At 42.0% G+C, this 21,109-nt stretch overlaps 1 protein-coding gene across 1 annotated transcript in view; it reads right to left on the reverse strand.

Moving 5' to 3' along the window:
* Nucleotides 1-5,667: 5,667 nt before the first annotated feature.
* Nucleotides 5,668-21,109, reverse strand: part of RPGRIP1L (RPGRIP1 like) — an 84,257-nt gene continuing 68,815 nt past the window's right edge. Inside the window, exons 24-26 of the mRNA XM_016142383.2 lie at nucleotides 17,591-17,675; nucleotides 9,066-9,199; nucleotides 5,668-6,854 (exon numbers count right to left, since the gene is read on the reverse strand). Of these exons, the coding sequence (XP_015997869.2) occupies nucleotides 6,742-6,854; nucleotides 9,066-9,199; nucleotides 17,591-17,675 (332 nt within the window). The 3' untranslated portion in view covers nucleotides 5,668-6,741. The remainder of the gene's footprint in view (nucleotides 6,855-9,065; nucleotides 9,200-17,590; nucleotides 17,676-21,109) is intronic.

Raw genomic sequence — 21,109 nt, forward strand, 5'->3', positions numbered from 1 at the left:
AAGCCGGTCACCCCTGGGAGCGACGGGGGCTCCATTCTGCGGGAACCCTGCAGCACTCCCTTGGGACCAGCCAGCAGAGGGTGGGGGTAAGGGGGAGTGTTTATGCACTGGTCCCGGATCCCATCAGATCCCATCGGTCAGGTTCCCCCTGGGGTGCTAGCTTCCATGTTTGTGAATGAATGATGAAGAGGAAGGATGTGAGGTAGTGTCCAAGGAGTATTCCCTCCTGTTTTTCTAACGCCGTCCACGGTTTCGGCTGAGAAGTCGGCTCTCACTGGTGTCTTTTGTTCCTGACTGCTCTTAACATTTTCTCTTTTTTTCTATGATGTATCTTAAGTGATTTTCTTTGGGGTTTTCCAGGTTGGACATAAAGGATATATCTATGGCTTATGTGTATTCAAGAAAATTCTTAGCCATTCTCTCTTGGAATATTGATTGTAATTCTCGGTTTCTTTTGGGATTTCAATTATGTGTATAACTTTCACACAATCTCACGTCTTTTAACTGCTCTCCTTTCTAGTATTTTTAATTTTTTTTCCATGCATCAGAATGGGTATTTTCTTATTTTTTTTTTTGTGGTTCACTAAGTCACTATTCAATTGTGTCTGATTTGCTGCTAGACCCATTTACTGAATCCTTCATTTCAGTTTTTGTAATTCCATTTATAAAATTTCCACTTAAAAAAAAAATCCCGTTTTATGTTAAACTTCTCAAGATTGCCTTAATTCTATGAACATAGTAAAGTTTGTATTTTTTTGAGATTCATAGCTTACTCTATTATCTGAATTGCTTATGGGAGTGTCACTTGCATTTTGCCTTAGTCTTCAGTTACATGGTCTTGTCTCATGTGCCTGGCGATTCTACGTGTGTACCGCTGTTCACACACACACATACACACAAATGTAGAAATAATTTGAAGTAGAATAATTTGAGCCTAGAGGATTTACTGGGGGCCCTTAGTCTTTGGTGAACCCTAAACCACAATTTTTGTTCTTCAAAGCCCTATGAGTCTGCTCAAAGCTCTGTTCAGCTTCCTAGCCTTTTATCCAAGCTTTCAGATTGGCAGATGCTTCTAGAAGAAAAGCAGCCTTCATGCCAGGTTCACCCTCTGGGGTTTCTAGATCTCATTCCTATAACATTACAGCGTGGGTAACTGGTGGCGTTTCATGTCTTCAAATACTTGATATATCAAATCCAAGACTTATTTGTTTTGGATTTTCTTGGATCCGCCAGGGCAGATAATCATATTGGCGGGGAGGGTTTGGGGCGGCTAACAAGGTTTCTTAATTCGAGAGTGTCCTCTTCTGCTGCTACAGTGAAGTCCAGCTTCTTCAATAAATAACTCTTTGCTGATATTAATATCATGTAATGAATCTACCATGTTTCTCTGGGGCCTGCAGTGTGAGCTGGCTCCTTCTTTCGCTATGTCTCCAAGGGACAGCTCTCCTTCCCAACATGTCCCTGTCTCTTCCAGAAGAGGCGTCTTTCCGCGGCTGCTGCCTCTGGTCCTATGCGCTTCTCAAGCCCCGTCCTTGCCCTTCTCCAGTAGCCAACGCTTCGATCCAACAGGCCTCACACTCTTCTTGGTCTTTCCCCACTCGGGGTGGACCTTCTTCTGCTCTGCCACCGCTAGAATCCCGTCACACGCTCCTCCGCCATGCTCAGCCTTCGCCTTACTCGGCCCCTGGTGTGGGCTTCTGAGCGGATGTTTACTTCCTACGCTTCCCCATTCAGTGAAGTTTGTAGAATTTTCTGTCTCCTAGCTTTGTTGTAGGAGTGTGCTATCTTTTGTCCTATTAGAACCTAGAATAACAACATGTATTTTTAACTTATAGTTAGAATTTTTTTTTAGCTATCCATTTACTATTGATTTCTCTTTTCATCTCATTTTGCTGAGAGAGACATAGCCTAGAAGGCTTTGACTCTCTGGAAATTAAGACTTCCTCTGTGAATGAGTACACAGTTGATTTTTCAATTTTCCTTAAATGTTCCATATGTATTCTACATTCATTTAGATTTAGTAACCATATTAAGCAAATCTCCTAGACTTAGTGTTTTTTGACCTATCACTCTCTGGGCGTTGAAATCTGCTGAAACCGATGCAGCCACATAGTTTGTCCACAGTTCAATCGGTTCTTGTTTCACGTATTTTGAAGCTACGCGGTTAGGTGTATGTACGTTCGAGTTCACTGTATCTCCGACGTGGTGTTCCCTTCACCTGTAGAAAACGCCCTTCTTCGTTCCCCGTTTTCCGCCTTGGGTTCTATCCTGTCTGATATTAAAACTGTCACTCTGCCTTACTCTGTACCTGCTCGATACATCCATCTCTTGTTTTATAGCTAGTTTTTCCTCTCGTTTAGAAGTCTCTCAACCTCTGCGTTGTATGTAGTCTCTTAAGTGTTCTTCTAAAATTTCTCTTATGTTCCCTATTATTAATGATGACATACATGTGTAAGCATGACAAAAACATTTATGTCAAATAAAGCTTGATTTTAATAACACATTTCCTTTAAAATTAAAAAACAAAACATCATGCTCCAGCTCCTTACCAGTGAGTGGTTCCTGAGGACTTCCTGAGTTACAGCCTCTGTTACCTCACTGCAAAAAAAAAGTACAAGAAGCAAAGATGCAGAAATTAGCTTGTTGTTTCCTCAGTTTCATAAAAGCTGATAAGAGTGCCCCTGCCATGTTACATTAAGAAAAGTCTTAACTCAAAGGAACATTTTGGGAAGGCCCCTGGAGCTGTTATAGGTGCTAAAGTTGGCAGCTAAAGTCGTGGCTGTACCACCAAGAAAAGATGGGGAGGAAAGTGCTTTCATTAACTAAAAATGAGCAGGGGGACAGACAGGTGGGAGGTGCTCAGTCGAATATAGGTGTGGACAGAAATATAAAGATCGAGAGGGTGCATTTGATTAAAAAAGAAAACGCATGGCGTTCAGTGATGAGAGGTGATGCTGTTTCAGAGACGAGACAGGTGCGTCTCAGGGGAGAGTGAGAAGGGGTAACAAGCAGAAGAAAAGCCAGAGGCCGTCTACCTCGGGAAAGAGGGCATGATCTGAGAACCAGAGTGTACTTCAGAGAAACTGAAGCAGAAACGCGGTCAACGGCACGTGGACGGCGAAAGGGCAAGCACGGAGGCTGTAACGGCACCAGGGACGTGGGCCCGGTCTTCCGGGAGGGTGGGCCGCAGGGGGTCGTCCACCGGCACTGCCCAACGGAAGCGAAACTTCTGTCTTGCAAGATAAAAGAGGTTAGGATGAGACGCTTTCTAATTCTATAGTTTCGGTTTTTAAAACCCTTGCTCCTACAGCTTTGATAGTTTTTGCTCCCACTCGTGGATCTAATTAGGCACACTGTCCGATCTCTAACAAATCATGGGTTTAAGTTTTCTTTGGGAAGGTAGTCAGAGGCCTTCGGGCACAAGTGGCTTATGAAAACGCACTCTAATGGTTGGAGGTGAGCTATCATCTTGATATTGTCGATCACGTGACAGTTCTCTATTCCCCAAAGCTCTCCCTTGGTTGTTTTATACTACACAAAGATGACATTTTATTGTCAAATTTGTTCACAGACATGATTCACATTTTGCTTTCTAGGCCATAAGGAAATCATTCTAAATTCAGCAATAGTTCCAGTTTGACTAAAAAAAAAAGTTATTTTCCATATCCACAAAAATGTTAATCAGATTCTTGTTAGAACATGTACAAGAAGTGGTTTTCGTTGTCACAGCTCTTGATGTCAGATTACTAAGATGATTTATGTTTCGTCGTGGGAACACGGGTGCGGGCAGAACCTCCCCCGTCACATGGCCGCTTCTCCGTAACACACAGGAATCATCTGAGTTCTGTGGTAACGAACGAATGGCAGGAACGGCAGATTTCAGTGTGGCTGTTCTTTATTTGATTAAATATATACTCTATTTATCCTTTCAAAAAACTAATTTAAGTTAAACGGCAATAAAGCATAATAATTCGGAAAACATGTTGAAACTGAGAGTGAAGAGAAATGTTCTCTGTGTAAACCACACTGAAAACCGTAAAACTTATTTTCGTCAACTGCGTCTCATGACAGTGGCTGGGAATGTGACATTCCGACGGCAGCAGGCAGAAGAGCATGTAAACGGCGCTCTCCCACACACCGCGGCCGCTCCACTTCTCTCTGCAGGCCGAGGGCGTTGCGGCCCCGCGAAGCGCTCGGGGGGCTGAGTGCACACCCGGGCTCCGGGGTCCCGCGCGCCCTGCCTCCAGCCAGCGTGCCGTGTGGCGAGGCCGCTGCTGGCCCCGCCTGCCCCCGGGCCCCCACTACATGGCTCAGGGTTGGCTCGCCCAGGGAAAACCACCGCTCTGTAATCCGAAAGGTGGTGGACTTTTCAAAGAACTCTGGTCGACACGAGACGAAACAACAAAAAAAACCTGTTCTTGGACAGGTTATAAACCCCGACCGAAGGATCCACACGACAGCATTTGACGCCACTTGTCCACTCTGAACGCGTCAGCGCCTAGTCGGTGACTTATGAGAATGGCCTCCGTGACACTCACGTAGTTCGAAGGTGAGTATTTTAAAACGAGAGAAGGAATACTCAAAAACCCATCATGGTCAACGTCCACGTGGCAGAAACAGGGCTGATTCCCTGGTATCAACGGAGGTGTACACTCCGCGCAGCTGACTGGATCTCAGCAGCTTTCTAATAAAAAGTCCCCTCTCCCCTTAAAGATAAGAAGTCAGCGCAGTCCGGTTCTTCTCCCTGCGGAAAGGGTATTTAGTTTGGGATGTAATGTTTTAAAACAATAATACAAACCTCCTGGGAGAATACCACAATAAATGTCTCAAAAACCACTCGGTTAATCCCGGGGTATAATCCGGCTGTTTTAAATTACTGCAGGGAATATTACGGGCCTTAATGACACTGTAACTGCATGAAGCCAAAAAAAGCTAGAAAGCGAGGCCAAAAGGATGAGCTCAGAGCCAGCTGAAGTGACAACAAACATGTGGCTGTTTACTAGGGTTGGAGAGGTTTCATCTGCAGATGTTTGTGGTCTCTAGAAGGTTCCAGAGGAATGAGTTATTACGAAGATCTGCAGAGTTGGATGAGAGCAAGATTCTTCTTGGAGATGGCAGGCCCCAAACAGGGGGGCCCAATGGTAGAAACAGAATTTATAGATTTCTGTGGTCAGATCATACTCTACTGGTCCCACAATGTACATCAACAAATTAATATTGTACGGATGTCATTTCAAAGCCTCCTGAAGACGAGAGTCATTATTGAAGCCATTAGAGCACAGATGGTTCAAACTATAAGCAGATATTCATACTTGCATTTTTGCATTATAGCTGCTCTTTTTTTCTCTGTTGAACTGTAATGAATTGTCTCATAATCTATTCCATCTTCTTGCCATTAGCGGGCTTTGAATGTTCACAAATAGGAGCAAAGAACTCATTTTCCAGAGCTTTAATCACACAAAGAGGGAAGGCCTAATTCTCTAAATGAAATGGTCTGTGATCACTGAAGCAGAGATTTAATATATCACGGCAAATTAGGTAGATTTTAATAAATTACTTATCTCCCTGAATACTTTACATATGCTTAAGAAGGAACATAGCCTGTTTGCAAACAGTGAAAACCCGCAGCCTATAAAAATCCTTTGAAGAAAATGACAAATAAGAAAGTAAATTAAAAAATGAAATGTATTATACCCGAGACCTCTGGAGACAATTCCTTTGCAGTGCTGATTCACAGCTCCATTAAAAATATCAATTAAATCCTTCAGTGAGATTGGGTAAAAGCTAGAAAATTAACTTTCTGAGCTGCTTTCTGAGGATCTGGTTATCCAGATACACTCCGGCATTATATGAGCTTGATGTAAATTTAAAAAATGATAAAGATACTTCTTTCAGGTCTAACTAAGCATATAATCTTGAGCCGTACTTTAAATAATTTCCTTCTATGTCATCAGCTAAGTTTTCAAAGTGTGAGTTTTGTATATACCTGTATCTGTCTCCTCTATATAGACACACATTCCTGGATCCTATTATCAATATTGACATCGTGAGTCCATGAAAATAATACAGATAGGAAGACCTGTAATTTTTAAGAAAGAAAAATAAGAAATTTGCGGTGATTTAATAAGTTGGTGCCAAGTCTCATTCTTTATATTTAATTTAAAGATAGAAACTGCATGCATCAAAGAAAATGCACACTGAGCTTTAATGTGCATAAAATGGATATTAGCATTTTAAAGAGGAAGATTAACACATTAATCCAAGTAATTTTCATATATTGCTTCTAATAAAATCTTCACAGTATAAAACTCTTAATGAGGCTAATCATAGGCATTCCATTTAGTGGGACAATTAGGGATAACATAAAAGTATTTCTTTCTCTCAGGTTTTCCAAGATTTAAGCTATTTGCTTATCAAAAATAAAAATGGGAACTGCATTTCAGTTCTTTATAAGAAAATGTTATAAATGCAAATAGACTTTCTCATGCTATCGTGCAGGTATAAATTATTGAGAAGGCGTTGCCCATGTGGAGATCTGAAATCCTGAGGGGTGGCAGTCATGGGAAGGAGGGAATAGAAAAATAAACAAGTGGAAGAGTATACAAAACTTGAACACTTCAAACCCGGGCCTCTCCCTATGAATTATAGATTACATACACCAGAGTAATTACAAAAGTCTCATCTAAGAGTTTTCATGCGAGTGTTTACTCAGGAGGAGGAGGTGTCTCGGGGCGGTTTCTTTCAAGCCTCCAAGTCATCTCTGCATTGCTCGTAGACAGACCGGAGGGCATGGAGAGCTTCGACTGTGACCCTGAGCCGGCCAATGCTTCCTCCACCTGCTCGCGCATCCAGCACTAGGGAGGAAACAGTGGGAGGATGTTAGTATCACTCGACAGAGTTTTCTTCAGATACAACAGCTGAAACAGTAGTTGAAAAGATGAAAACACCTCTATGAAAGTCCGACGTCCACTGGCATCTCATAAATCTACGAATTAAAGCCGCCGTGTGTGTATGAAGATACACATTCTAGATGTCCTGCATGTCCACGTAGCTAAAATTAATGACCTGATCATAAAGTTTACCCAGTGGAAAGGCTGTAGGATAACGATTCCAACACAGAATCAGGATTTCTAAGCAACATTTCTAAGAAACAAAGTCCAAAAGGGATTGAGATGCAACGAAGACTTTGTTCTAAGAGAGAGTTGGTAACAAACTTCGGAACGGCACACCACTGCAAAGAAGAGACATGATCACAATTTGGATTGGTTATTTGTCTAACAAAACGTTCTATTTAAAGTAGATTCGATGCGAAATTAGAAAAAGTTCGAATGGCAGAGTCAGGAGTGTTAAGCCTGTGGACTGGGTTTGAGGGTCCATGCACAGATGATGCAAGGAAGTGGATGTGAAGTTTGGGGTGTGTGTACGTTCCTTGAAAGAGGGGCCCCGGCTTTCGGTGGTGGACTGCTGGCGGAGGCAGCGGGCCTCCTCTGAGCTCGGCGGGGGCCCGACGGGCACCGACTCGGTACCGCCCCAGCCCTGGGTGCACACTGAGGCCTGTCGTGACTGACAGCCACGATCCTGACGCTGCACGTTGGCAGCGCTATGAGCCTGTGTAGTTTCCTGTTTACCCCCCTGTGGTTTTCCTCGAACTTTACAATGTGTGCGTGTGTTTAATTCTGAGAGAATTTGCAGGAAACCCTTCAAACGAAAGTGGTGGACGAAGACTCAGGAGGAGGAGCCAACAGGCAGGGAGAGAGCAGGGGCCCAAGCGGCGGCCTGAGCATCCCCTGGGGATCTGTGGCTTCTCTGGGACTTCCCACTTGTGTCTGGCACAGAAGAAAACATTAGCGCCCTGAACTGACTGGCGCTTAATCTTTTGACTTTTGCCCCCAAACATGGCCAGTGTGGTCCTATGAGGTCTTGCAGAATGTGAACATGGCCTGGAAAAAAGATGGCGAACAGAAAGCACAGATAGTTTTGGTCATTGTCCCCAGACTCTCTTGGTCCTGGGAGTCTTTAATAGGGTGGTTTAGGTTAGTATTTTGGTTCTCTCGTCTTCTTCTTTTGCGCCTGACAAAGCTGTGACCGTTATGTGGTTCAATATGTATAGTTTATAAAAATTTCTCAGAAGGTTTCTAATTTGGTTACTTGGTCTAATTTGGTTAACTGTTTGGCTCGATCCTGACTTTTGAGCACTTGACACACATCCAGAACCAGCAGCCTGACATACGAACCACGACTGAACCGTGGTGTGAGCAGAGTGCCTGGCACGTAGGCGCTTGATTAAGTGCTCGTGTAATGCGCGGATTAATGAGTAAGCAAAACACATTCATTTTCCCAGAGAAGACTCTGCCAACGTAAGAAATCAAACCAGGACTCAGCCTCATCTCTCCATATGCTGTATGCGGCCCGGGCCACCGCCGATTATGAATCAAAGAAGTCTGATTCATAAAGCACGACTCCTTCGGCGTGTTCTAAGTGTCATACGAGAACAGAGGGCAGAAGTTAGGCACTGTTGGGACTCACACCTGGTGTGAGAAAACCCAAGAGATCGCGTTTTGCTGGGAATCCTCTACTCCTCCCCGAATCCTGGTGGGAAACACACGATCCAAACTACTCAGAGTTATTTTCAGTGACTATATCACTGGACTGTAACACTGGATTAAAGAGAAACCTTGCAAAAGACACTCTAACGATCACTCAGAATGACGAGCCTTAGCAGAAATAAGGCTGGACAGCATGAGGCTTCCATAAACAACGTGAAAAAAATCCATCTGCCAAACTTTTGTCAAACCTATCCCCAATATCATCAAAGTGAATAACTCCTTGTGAAACTCAACGAATTAGTTTTAAATTTCTGTTGATTCAAAGACAGGCGGAGGGGGAGGGCAGGGAGCGAAACAGGGAGAGGCGTCCAGCTGCAACACGAAGTCAGCTCGAGCTGCAAAGGATTCAACGAACGTGTGACTCATCGCCCTCTCGGCCAGCAAAGAGACGGTTTTAATAAGGAATTTGGATTGCGGCAACTGCGAGCTGAACAGACTGAGCAGCGCTCCCACCCGTACCATCGATGCTTTGCTCGATGACGTCTCTGCCTTCCCGAAACACGGCGGCGAGGTCGACGTGGGCGACGCCGACGTCCTCACACTCCAGGTCTTGCTCATCCTCTGGCGGGTCACTGACCACGGTGAAGCGGACACTGAGAAGGGAAAGAACAGAGAAAAGTCACCGCGGAGTGAGAACAAATCGCCGGGAAGCACAACTCCCCAATAGATTTTTATCACTGACTATGAAATCTTGAAATTTCCCATTATTCCAATAAACAGGCAATTACATTAGCTTAGCTAAGTGATCATATGAACTATTACAATTATTATAGCACGCCCAGCCTTCGAGTGAATAACAAACTACTTTTCTAAGCACTGATGAACATCTATCTCTAGAATCTGAGGAAATCACCGGGCAGAGAACAACCAGATGCTCTATTGCACACTCTCTGATACTGTGATACATCTACCTATGAGGCAGACAGGATCGAGTGAAAAAAGACCATGGAGAGTAGGACAGCATTTTCAATAGAAACACAAGATTTTCTACAGAAATGCACAACTCTGGAGTTTCCACTCAGCAGTTTACCCAACTGTGTGTGTTCTGTAAATGCAGAGATCACGCTCCCTGCATTGTGTGAGACACATGTTGCAGCTCTGCCCAACAGCGACATGAAATGTTCGTATTACTCGGCGATCTCTTAACTTACGATCGAGCATCCAAGTTTTATTTTACTTTTAGACACATGATTGTGGGGTTCTCAGGGAACTGATTTGAATTAGTGGCATGTGTGGAGGCCCAACACACTTGGACTGACTGGATGACAGGAATTTACAGTTAAGTGCTCTTTTGATATGTCTTGGCAGCACAGCTTAAACCATGGATGCTTGTAAACTACCATTTTAACCATTTTCAAAACGTATCCATCCCAAATAAGAAACAAAACAAGAAACTTGTTTCTCAGATAACATTCTGAGATAAAAATCTAAGTCTCCGAGAAATCATGCCTTGAAAAAGATGCATAAATAAAATCTTTTCCAAATGCTTATGGCTGAACATGACAGTATTTTCAACTAATTCGCTGAAAATAAGTATTCAACATTTCATTCTTTTACTAAGTCTGTGTTTGATAGCAATAAATTTTGATTAGAAAACAGAAATCCCTTAAGTTGAAACCAAAAATAATACCTATTAACACAATAATTGTCAAGTACACGGATCCTTCCAGGGGAGAGATTAAGTATTTTGTATGACACATAAAATAGAGGGATTAAGATGGAGAGGTTAAGGGCATCCATTCTGGATTCAAATGTCTGCTTATTACCAGTGTTTCCTTGGACAAACTCTTGATCTCTCTGACCTCAGTTTCCTTACCTGTAGAATGGAGATAATTACACCTATCTCAAAGGGGCCCTGAGAGGATCAAATGAGATGACACATATAAACAGTGCCTGGGACACAGGAAACACTAAGTTCCTTTTTTGTTGTTGTTGTTGGTCTATTTCTGTACTATTTGTGTTCTTTTATTACCATTTTTCTTTTAATTTTTATTTTTCAATTACAGTTGGCATCCAGTATTACTTTACACTGGTTTCAGGTGTACAGCACAGTGGTTAGACATTTACGTAATTTACGAAGTGCTCCCCCATGTCCCCGCCTGGCACCAAACGTTATTACTGTATTATTGACGATATTCCCTATGCTGTACTTCACATCCTCGTGACAGTTTTGTAACCACCAATTTGTACTTCTTAACCCCTTCGCCTTTTTGTACCAGCCCCCCAACACCCCTCCCGTCTGGCAATCACCACTTTGTTCTCTGTATCTGTGAGTCTGTTTCTGTTTTGTTTGTTCATTTATTTTGTTCTTTAGATTCCAGATATAAGTGAGATCATATGGTACTTGTCTTTCTCTGTCCAACTTATTTCACTTAGCATTATACCCTCTAAGTCCATCCATATCATTGTGAAAGGTAATATTTCATTTTTTTAATGACTAATATTCCATTGTATATATGTTCCATATCTTTTTCCAGTCATTTATCGATGGGCACTTAGATTGCTTCCATACCTTGACTATTGTGGATAGTGCTATAGTGAACATAGGGGTACATACATTTTTTCAAATTGGTGTTTTGGTTTTCTTTGGATAAATATCCAGAAGCAGAACTCCTGAGTCATAAGGAAGTTCTATTTTTAGTTTTTTGAGGACCCCCCAAACTGTTTTACATAGTGGCTGCAATCCCACCAACAGTGCACGAGGGTTCCCTTTTCTCCTTCATCCTCGCCGACACTTGTTTTTTGATTTATTGATGATAGCCATTCTGAAAGGTATGAGGTGATATCTCATTGTGGTTTTAATTTGCATTTTTCTGATAATTAGCGATGTTGAGCATCTTTTCATGTGTCTAATGGCCATCTGTATGTCTTCTTTGGAGAAATGCTCATTCAGGTCCTTTGCTCATTTTTTAATTGGATTGTTTGTTTTTTTTTTTGGTGCTGAGTTGTATGAGTTCATCAATTTTTGGATGTTAACCCCTTGTCAGATGTATCATTGGCGAATATCTTCTCCCATTCAGTAGGCTGTCTTTTCATTTTGTTGATGGTTTCCTTTGTTGTGCAAAATCTTTTTAGTTTGATGTAGTCCCATTTATTTTTCTTTGTTTCCCTTGCCCGAGAAGATACATCAGAAAAAATATTAATCAAGAGCAATGTCAGAGTTTACTGCCTATGTTTTCTTCAAAGAGTTTTGTGGTTTTGGGTCTTATACTTAAGCCTTTAATCCATTTTAATTTATTCTTACGTACGGTGTAAGAAGGGAGCCCAGTTTCATTTTTTTTTTTTGCATGTATCTGCCTAGTTTTCCCCAAATCACTTATTGAATAGACTATCTTTACCCAATTGTATATACTTTTTTCTTTTGTTATACACTAAATAAATGACTGTATAGGTGCAGGCTCTCTATTCTGTTCTATTGATCTATGTATGTCTGTTTTTATGCCAGTACCATGCTGTTTTGATTACTATAGGCTTGTTGTATAGTTTGACATCAGGTGGTGTGATACCTCCAACTTTGTTTTTTTTCCTCAAAACTACTGTGGCTATTTGAGGTCTTTTATGATTACATATAAACTTTAGAATTATTTTTGTTCTGTAAAAAATGCTGTTGGTATTTAGATGGGGTTTGCATTGAATCTATAGATTGCTTTGGGTTGTATTGACATTTTAATGGTGTTAATTCCTCCTATCCATGAGCATAGCATATGTTCCCAGTTATTTGTATACTCCTCAATTTCTTTCTTCGATGACATAATTTTCTGAGCACAGGTCTTTTACCTTCCTTGGTTAAATTTATTCTGAGGTATTTATTTTATTTTTGATGCAACTGTAAATAAGATTATTTTCTTAATTTCTCTTTCTGAAAGTTCATTACTGGTGTATAAAAATGCAACTGACTTCTGGATATTAATTTTGTATTCTGCTATTTACTGAATTCATTTATCAGTTCTAATAGTTTTTTGGTGGGATCTTTAGGATTCTCTCTATATAGTATCATGTCATCTACAAACAATGACAGTTTTACTTCTTCCTTTCCAATCTGGATGCCTTTTCTTTCTTTTTCTTGTCTGACAGCTGTGACAAAGACTTCCAATACTAAGTTGAATAAAGGATGGACATCCTTGTCTTGTTCCTGATCTTAAGAAAACGGCTTTAGTTTTTCCCCATTGAGAATGATGTTAGCTGTGGGTTTTTCATACATGGCCTTTATTATATGGAGGTATGTTCCCTCTATTCCCACTTTGCTGAGAGTTTTTATCATAAACAGTTGCTGGATTTTGTCAAACTCTTTATCTGCACCTGTTAATGTGATCAGATGATTTTCTGTGTTCTTCAGGAGTATCATCGAATAATATTCTCTTTTTGTAATATTCTCTTAATGTCTTTGTCTGGTTTTGAAATCAGAGTAATGGTAACCTCATAAAATAAGCTTGGGAGCCTTCCCGTCTCTTGAATTTTTGGAATAGTTTGAGAAGAATTGGTGTTAATTATTCTTTGGATGCTTGGTAAAATTTACCTGTGAAGCCAGTTGGTGCAAGACTTACATTTGTTGGGAGGTTCCGGATAACTGCTTTGATTTTATTAGTAGTAATTGGTCTGTTCAGATTTTCTGTTTCTTGTTGACTTGACTCGATCTTGGAAGATTGTATGTTTCCAGGAAGGTATCCTTTTCTTTCAGATTCTCCAATTTACTTGCATGCTATTGCTCATGATATCTTTTTATAATCCTTTGTATTTCTGTGTAGTCAGTTGCTGCTTTTCCTCTTCTGTTTTGATTTTATTTGCATCCTCTCTTTTTTCTTGATGAACTAGTTAAAGGTTTATCAATTTTGTTTATCTTTTCAAAGAACCAGCTACTGTTTTCATTGATCTTTTGTATTTTTTAAAGACTTTATTTCATTTATTTCTGCTCTGATTTTTATTATTTCCTCCTTTTTACTCACTTTGGACTTTTTTCTCTCTTTTTTTAGTTCCTTTAGGTTTAAGATTAGATTGTTTATTTGAGATTTTTCTTGTTTCCCAAGGTATGCCTTTATTGCTATGAATTTCCCTCTTAGGACTGCTTTTGCTGTGACCCATAGGTTTTTGGGTCGCTGTGTTTTCATTTCCGTTTGTCTCAAGATTTCTTTTTATCTTTTCCTTCATCTCATTGTTAACTCATTTATTGTTTTGTAGCATGTTATTTAGCCTCCATGTGTTTATTTATTTTTCAGTTTTTTTTTCTTGTAATTGATTCCAGTTTCATAACATTGTGGTCAGAGAAGACACTTGATGTGATTTCAATCTTCTTAAATTTACTGAGACTTGTTGCCTAACATGTGGTCTATGTTGGAAAATGTTCCATGTACACTTGAGAAGAATGTATATTCTGCTGTTTTGGGGTGAAACTTATTACACTATTTTTAATCTAGGTGGATCTGCTTAAACTGCTACATGTCCAAGGGGAGATAACGAGAAGGCACAGGAAAGGCTTGTTTCCACTGAAACTGAGATTCTCAAATTCTATAGTGACTGTATCATTCAATTCAAAGAAGAACGATGATGACATAAATTGTCCTAAAATGAACATGCTTGGAAGAGTAGAAATTAAGAATGATATCTGATGCACATTTACATCCATAAGGCTTATAGAACAAATGCCACATAGAATGTAATAATAATGTTAAGTGTTACCCTTATATGTCTAAGGATGATATCTAGTATCACTTTACAAATGCGAACTATTAACACTACTGAATATATGGGAATTCTGAGACAAAAAAAAAAAAAAAAAAAAGAAAAGAAAAGAAAAAAAATACCACCCCAACTTCTAAATGCCAGAAAAAGGGCCAGAAACAAAAAAAGTGCAATATTTCTGGCTTTTAATTCTAAAGAGAGTAAAATGAGTTGTCAAATCAAAATTAAGAAACTATAAAGTTAAGCAAAAAAGGAAGAAGATACACTAAAGTAACTTAAAACACTGCAGTTTGGCTTAGGCTGAATTGTCCGTACACACACACGGATGCACCTTATCTCTTACCTGTGAGCCCTCCAAAACAAAGGGGTGCCACCTCGTTTCCCGCCCCCAGCAGGCTGACAGTCTACTGCGAGGGTCTGGGTGCACGCCGGGGGTGGACACCAAGTGCCCGAGGGGGAAGGGGGTGGTGAAAGCAGGAAGAGCCCCGCGAGCTGCTTCTGGCTCCTCTGCCCACCTCCCCTCCTGGAGAGTCCCCTCTTCTCACGAGACCTGGCCCTGCTAAGCGCCCCTGCCAGGGGTCCTAGAAACACACCTCCCCACGTTCCTTCGTGCCTGGAATTCTCTCTGCCTGGAATGATCTTCCTCGGGCTGCTCATGACTTGACCGGGTCTCCTCGTCCTTCGCTAGCCAGGTTAAATGTCACCTCCTCAGGGCTGCTTTCACTGTCATCTTGGATTTCAGCAATCTGTTCAATGTTCTCTTAGCGCGAATTGTGACATATACTTGGTTTATTTGTTTACTTGCTGTCTGTCTTCTTTGGTGGGATGTAAGCTCCCTGAGTGCGGAGACTTCGCCTTGTACCTCATTTTAGCTCCTGATGGTTACACAGGGGATCATAAATATTTGTCGTGTTGCCACGTGAACTGTGAAACGGAAGTCTTTCTCGAGGGCCGGCTCACTCGGGGAACGATTCCTGCACAAGGCAGGTCTGGGGCTGGGCTGTAAGGTCCACCCCTCAAATGTCACCGCCGTTATTTAGGAAATCAAAAGCACTAAAATGCATCAAATCATTTAACATGACTTTTGACTTCTTCCTCATTCTGAAATAATTCATGTAAAACAGGACAGAGGAGCCTAGGGGCACTTCTGAGGTTTACATATTGGATGCTGATGGTTATGTTGGATCTGCTCAATAGAACAGTTAAAGAGAAGAAATAAAACCCAAAAGGAACCTTAAGTCAGAGTCAAAACTATGACTTCCAATAAATATTTGAAAGTCCCATTTCAACGTGCTGCCTCTCTTTCAAAGTGACACCTGCATATCTCTAAATGTAGCATGAGGCAGGAGGCAAAGGTACTACGTGTAACTCGTTATACAATGCATATAATTTTACGCATGTCAGGGAAGATGGGCCAAATTTCTCCACCTGTGGCTTAGTACGTTACCACCACTATTCTAGAGGGTTCCCGTCTGAGAAAATAAATTTCTGCAGATGCAGGAGCACTTTAGGTAATGCAAAGTAATGTGACCTCGGTGAGTATTTCCCAAAGGTGAGAACGTTCACTGAAGTAATAACTGTCCTTTGGCTGTAGAAAAGCGTAAATGTAAACTCCCTTTTTCCCTTAAGACAATGACAGTGTCACGGGAGAAGAGGGACAGGGCCGTTCTCTCCCACGTGAGTGCTCTGAGCATTCACAAAGTCGTCACCAGCCCCGAGTCAGTCAGCCTGGCCCCGCGGTCCCTCTCTGTGTTTCTCAGAATGACCCAAACATTTGTGTCTCTGTGGGGCACGTAGAGATTTTTAGAGAGACAATGATGGCAGAGTGGGCGTCACTAGCGTTACCGTGGGCTTTTCTATTTTTAAAAAAGCAAGTCTTCTGAGGAAAGGCAGGCCTAAAAGTAAAGCAGAATCTGTCTTTTAAACAATAAACACTTTTGAGGAAACAAAACTCTTCTCCCCCACCAAGGAGTGCTGCTTATAGTGTGTCCTAACGTTCTAGAAGCAAGGCGAACACAGAGGTAGAGGAACACAACAGGACAGAGAGATGGCTAAGTCCAGCCCAGGGCTGGTCCACAGGACCAGAGCTTGGTCCTGGATGGTGATGACGCAGCTTGCTGACCTCAGAAAGCACACGACATAGCCAGTGATGTTTAGTCGCTGGTGACCCGGGAGAACCCTGGAGGACTGGCGGTATTTGAGGGGGACTTGAAAGAAGCTGACGTGAATAAGTAGGACTTGAGTGACTGTCCCCCATTCTGGGAGAAATGAAGTCTTAGGCTAATTAACAGTTTACTACCCTTTGTTTATAACTGAGACCCAAAGAAACGATGCACCCTGTTCAGATCCTAAGAGCTAAGAATTTCTGGAAACAAATTAACGTTAGTTTGGAAACTCTTTAGTAAAATGTGTCTTTAATAACCACTTCATGGCCTCTAGGAAAGGAAAGAACTGAGTCTCTCTCTACGGCGCCAGGGTCAGCTCCATTTTTGGGGTAACGAGAGGCTGTGTCCTCTCTGGGCAGGAAAGGCGAGGAGACGAGGACCAGGAAGAGGTAAGAGCCCTGCCTGGGCCGCGGGGACCCAGCGCAGGGGCAGCGGCATGGGCCGTGGCCCACGCAGAAGTACCAACTTAAGATCCGATTTTCTTCCTTCTCAAGTGGGTATAATTTCTCTACTGAACCAAAATTGCAAAGTATCCTTTTCAAATCTGCCCCCAAAAATGCATTAAAAAAAAAAAAGCATAAAATGATGAATTATTAAGTGGTAGATAGTAAGATAAAAATCAGTCTGAAAGGATGATGAGCTATTAAAACAATATTAATATCACTGCTTATAATGACTGCAGTTAAGACCTATTGTGCACTTAACTACGTCAGGTGCTAGTCAATCCATCTCACATATATCATCCCATTTAACCGTCATAACAATCCTGTAAGGAATTCTCATCTCCATTTCGCAGATGAAGAAAGTGAGGCACCGGGCGGTTAAGTGAGTTAGTTGTCCGAGGTCAGACAAGAGTTCACACTCGAGCCTCCTGACTCCAGGGCGCCCCCCCCACCCCCACAACCACTGCGAATGCTCCTTAGGGTCGTCCTCGAAAGGCGGTGGTACCCTTCACGTGCACCGCGCAGCCATTCGGCTTTCAGAGTTCCGTGGGAGCTGGACAGCCACCCTGTGCGGCAGGCAGGGCTCCCGCACCTCTAGGAGGGAGGAGACGCAGAGAGCCACGTGTCCTGAGCCCTCACGCTGCGCTACGGCGATCTACTTCCCACAACCCATCAGATACTTTGGAATGCGTAAACGTACCTCCTGTTAGGCATCTCTTGTCTTCGTAGTATGGCTTTTAAGATGTCTCGCTTTGCTTGGTTGTGTTCTTTATCCACGTAGATCACTATACCAAAAAAAAAAAAAAAAAAAATCCACGAAAGGACGTCACTTAGGAACATGCGCCATTAGTACCACTCTGTATTTGTGTTAAGTGCCCGTTTTCGGAGATGCGAGGCATGCCGCCTCACTCGTACGCCCGGGACGAGCAGCTCGGGGAGCCTGAATCAAATCTGAAGAGTCATGTGATCTAATGTCATGTCACTGGCAGGTTTATGCGCACACTGTCAGAAAAGATACAAGCAACATCTAAGAGTGCCACGGCGCTGTCGCTGCCTGTTAATGGCACTGGCAATCATGACGGTAAGAGCCAGCGGTATTTACTGCTTTGTATTTGAGGGATTTACTGCATTTCCTTCCACCCGAGGAGCAAGTGATAATGATGATGCACGGCAGAGGGCTCGTCCTTCCTGACAGCCTCTGTAATGCAATCCTTCTCTCCTGCCACAACAGGCAGTAAGAGAGGCATCGCGTGGACTGGGCTGAGGAGACCCGCAGGCTGACGTCTGCCAGTGCCGGGGAGGGGGGTGCAGGAGAGAAACGCGGAGGAAGGAAGAGGCTTTCCGGGGTGTGAAGTTTGCCTTTGATTTTTAAAGGTGCATGTTGGCATGCAGGAATGCGGCCAGACTTTACTTAGCTGAAATATGAGATTAGATAACTGATCTCAAGTCCCACCAGGAAGAAGCCGGTGAACACTCGAAACTGTAAATAAGCGACTGCACTCTGGGAAAATGGCATCTCAGAGTGCTAACGTTCCAGTTTTCATCCTGATTATTTTTTCTCAGCTCAGAGCCTTTCGGCCATGCCTTAGCTTCTGAAGACATTTTTTTTTTTCAGATGCCATTTTGGAGGTAAAGGCTCCCCTGTGACCACATCTCAACGTAGAGATTATTCCTGATCAAAAGTTCACAAGGAGAGACAGATACCACAACAATCCTAAAGCCAGGCTCCACGGGGGACAAACATACTTCACACTGAGAATGCTTCCCTGGACAATTTTAGTTCGATCTCAGATTATGATGCTATGAACCGACTTAACCGTTTGGCTCAGCTGCGCAGTTATTCACCTGGGTCGGCGCATGAGGGGGGAGACACAGAGGCGTCCGTGCAGGGCTGGGCCAGTGATTTAAGAGGAGTCAGAACCAAAGTTAAACGGCGACTCTCAGCTTATTGCTCTTTGCACAATGCCACGTTAGTACCTGTGACTAATTACATACAGGTCACTGAAGAGGTAGTTACAGACGAAGGGTTCGGCGCACTTTGTATATATATGATTTTACTTATCAATGCTAAAAAGTCTCGATGCTAATTGATGAGTTCCACTAATGTTGTGAGGTGTACCTCAATTTGACAGTTCACCAAGCTAAATGGGAAAAATGTTTTGTTTGTTTTTTCCCAAATGGAAGTTTTTTCATTTTTGTGGTTAATCACCAAGTCAAGATGTGGCAGACCATGTCTTTTTGGCTTCAGTGTTCCAAAAGTTTTAAAAGCCATAATGGTCTACATTGTTTTTTTTTTTTTGAGTGTTTGATAATTTTTTAAAATAATTGACATGTAATTAACATAATGATTAAATATGATATATAACATAAGGATTAAATACGTATATATCTTGTGAAATGATCACCACAATAAGTTTAGGAATCACCTCATATAGTTACAAGTTTTCTTTTCTTGTGGTGAGAACTTTTAAGACTCTTTAAGCACCTTTCAAATAGACAAGGTAGTATCACTAACTACCTTCTACATTGTTTGAAGACCGGTAATCTTAGTGATTACTTACTGCAATCCTATGTGTTCAGAACCATGCTGACCCAGATCTTACGGGTGATTAAAGAGACTCGGAGAAGGTAAGTGACTTGCCTAAGGTCACCTAGTTAGTAGCAGAGCCAGAATTTGAACCCAGCAACGTCTGCCTCCAGGGGCTGCTGTGTTAACCTCGGTGGTATAACTTCTTCCACAGGAAGCCCCAACTTTTCCTGCCGTTAAGCTGCCACCAGACTGGAGTATGAGAGTGTGTTCCCTGACTATGAGGGCAGTCACTTTCCTTTCGGAAAGGGATATTGCGTAAAAACACCTGGTCCAGGTGCCTTCAACAGCTCTCTTGGCTGCACGCTTTTAAAATTCCTTTTTGAAAAATATGGAAGCAACTTACCAATAAGCTCAGTACCCCAAAGGTGTACCAAATCAGAACGGCAGCTCTCCTGCTTGCACTGACGAGGCCTACACTGGGCTTGCCAACCTTGCCTAAGGATTCTTAGTCTTTAAGGTGCATCAGAATCTGCTGGAGGGCTTGCCAAATGCAGACTATCGAGCTCAGCCCTGGGTTCTGATTCGGTAAGTGTGGGGCAGGGCCTGGGAATCTGTGTTTCTAACACCTTCCCAGGTGCTGCTGCCCCTGGTCAGGACGCTGCGCACGGAGAACCGCTGCTGAGCCTGACTCTCCTTCGCCCAATCTTTGAATAGGGTCAGGAACTAGTGAAAAACTTTTGCGTTGAATGTGTGGGAAATAGGGTCACAACGGCCACCTCCAATTAGGTCATGACATCTGTTTTGTGTTTTCAAACTAGGCGTTAAAAAAAAAAGCCTATAATTTCCAAAATTCAAATAGATCCTTTAAAAAGCAATTCTGGTGATTACGAAAAGTATCAGAATTCTCCAAAAGTTAACTTTCAGTCTCATCAGAAATCACATTTGTTTAGGACTTGTTAGATTTGGACATAAACTTACTGAGAGCACGTCTCAAAAAAGACACAAACCAGTAGTCTAAATACTTGGATTGATTTTGAATTGTCTATCATTAAAAACATATCCCTCACTTCTGCAGGTTGGAGAAATCCTTATAGTCTCTATCAAAGTCGTTTGGCAAGTAAGAAATGCAGATGGTTTAATTATAAAGGGTCGATGACCTTGAATCTCAGATAACTTTTGTCTTAGAGTATTATCATCTTCCTAATCCTTATCTTCGCTAAATTTCCCCTCCCAATAGCAACAAAATCTGAAGTTCGGTATCTTTTTCATATTCTGCATTAAACTTTAATGGTTCCAAAAGTCATACTGTTACATGCTCAGAGACTGAGGGCCTAGGTCTGTGTAAGTCTCATAAAAACTTCGGACAATTTCATTAATCTTTTTTCTTCTCGCTGTCAATTCCCTACGAGGCTTTATTCAGCCCAGACTACATTCTTTAGACCCATCATTAATCTTATCTTTTTCCAAACTATTTTTTTGCTTTCTCAGCAATTCTCTCAGCAGAATTTCCAAGCCCAATAAAATACAATTGTTTTATTCTTGCTATCAATATCTAGCAAGTGAATTCAACTTTTTTTTTTTTCCAGTGTTAGTAGGTAGCCCAAAGATATATACGTATTTTTTGTGTATAGGTGAAACTGGTATTAACACCTCTTAATAAAGAGTGAATAATCTTAGGGCTTACTAGTC

Source organism: Rousettus aegyptiacus, unplaced genomic scaffold (assembly GCF_014176215.1).
Source record: "Rousettus aegyptiacus isolate mRouAeg1 unplaced genomic scaffold, mRouAeg1.p scaffold_m13_p_14, whole genome shotgun sequence".
In the NCBI taxonomy this organism is placed as follows: domain Eukaryota; kingdom Metazoa; phylum Chordata; class Mammalia; order Chiroptera; family Pteropodidae; genus Rousettus; species Rousettus aegyptiacus.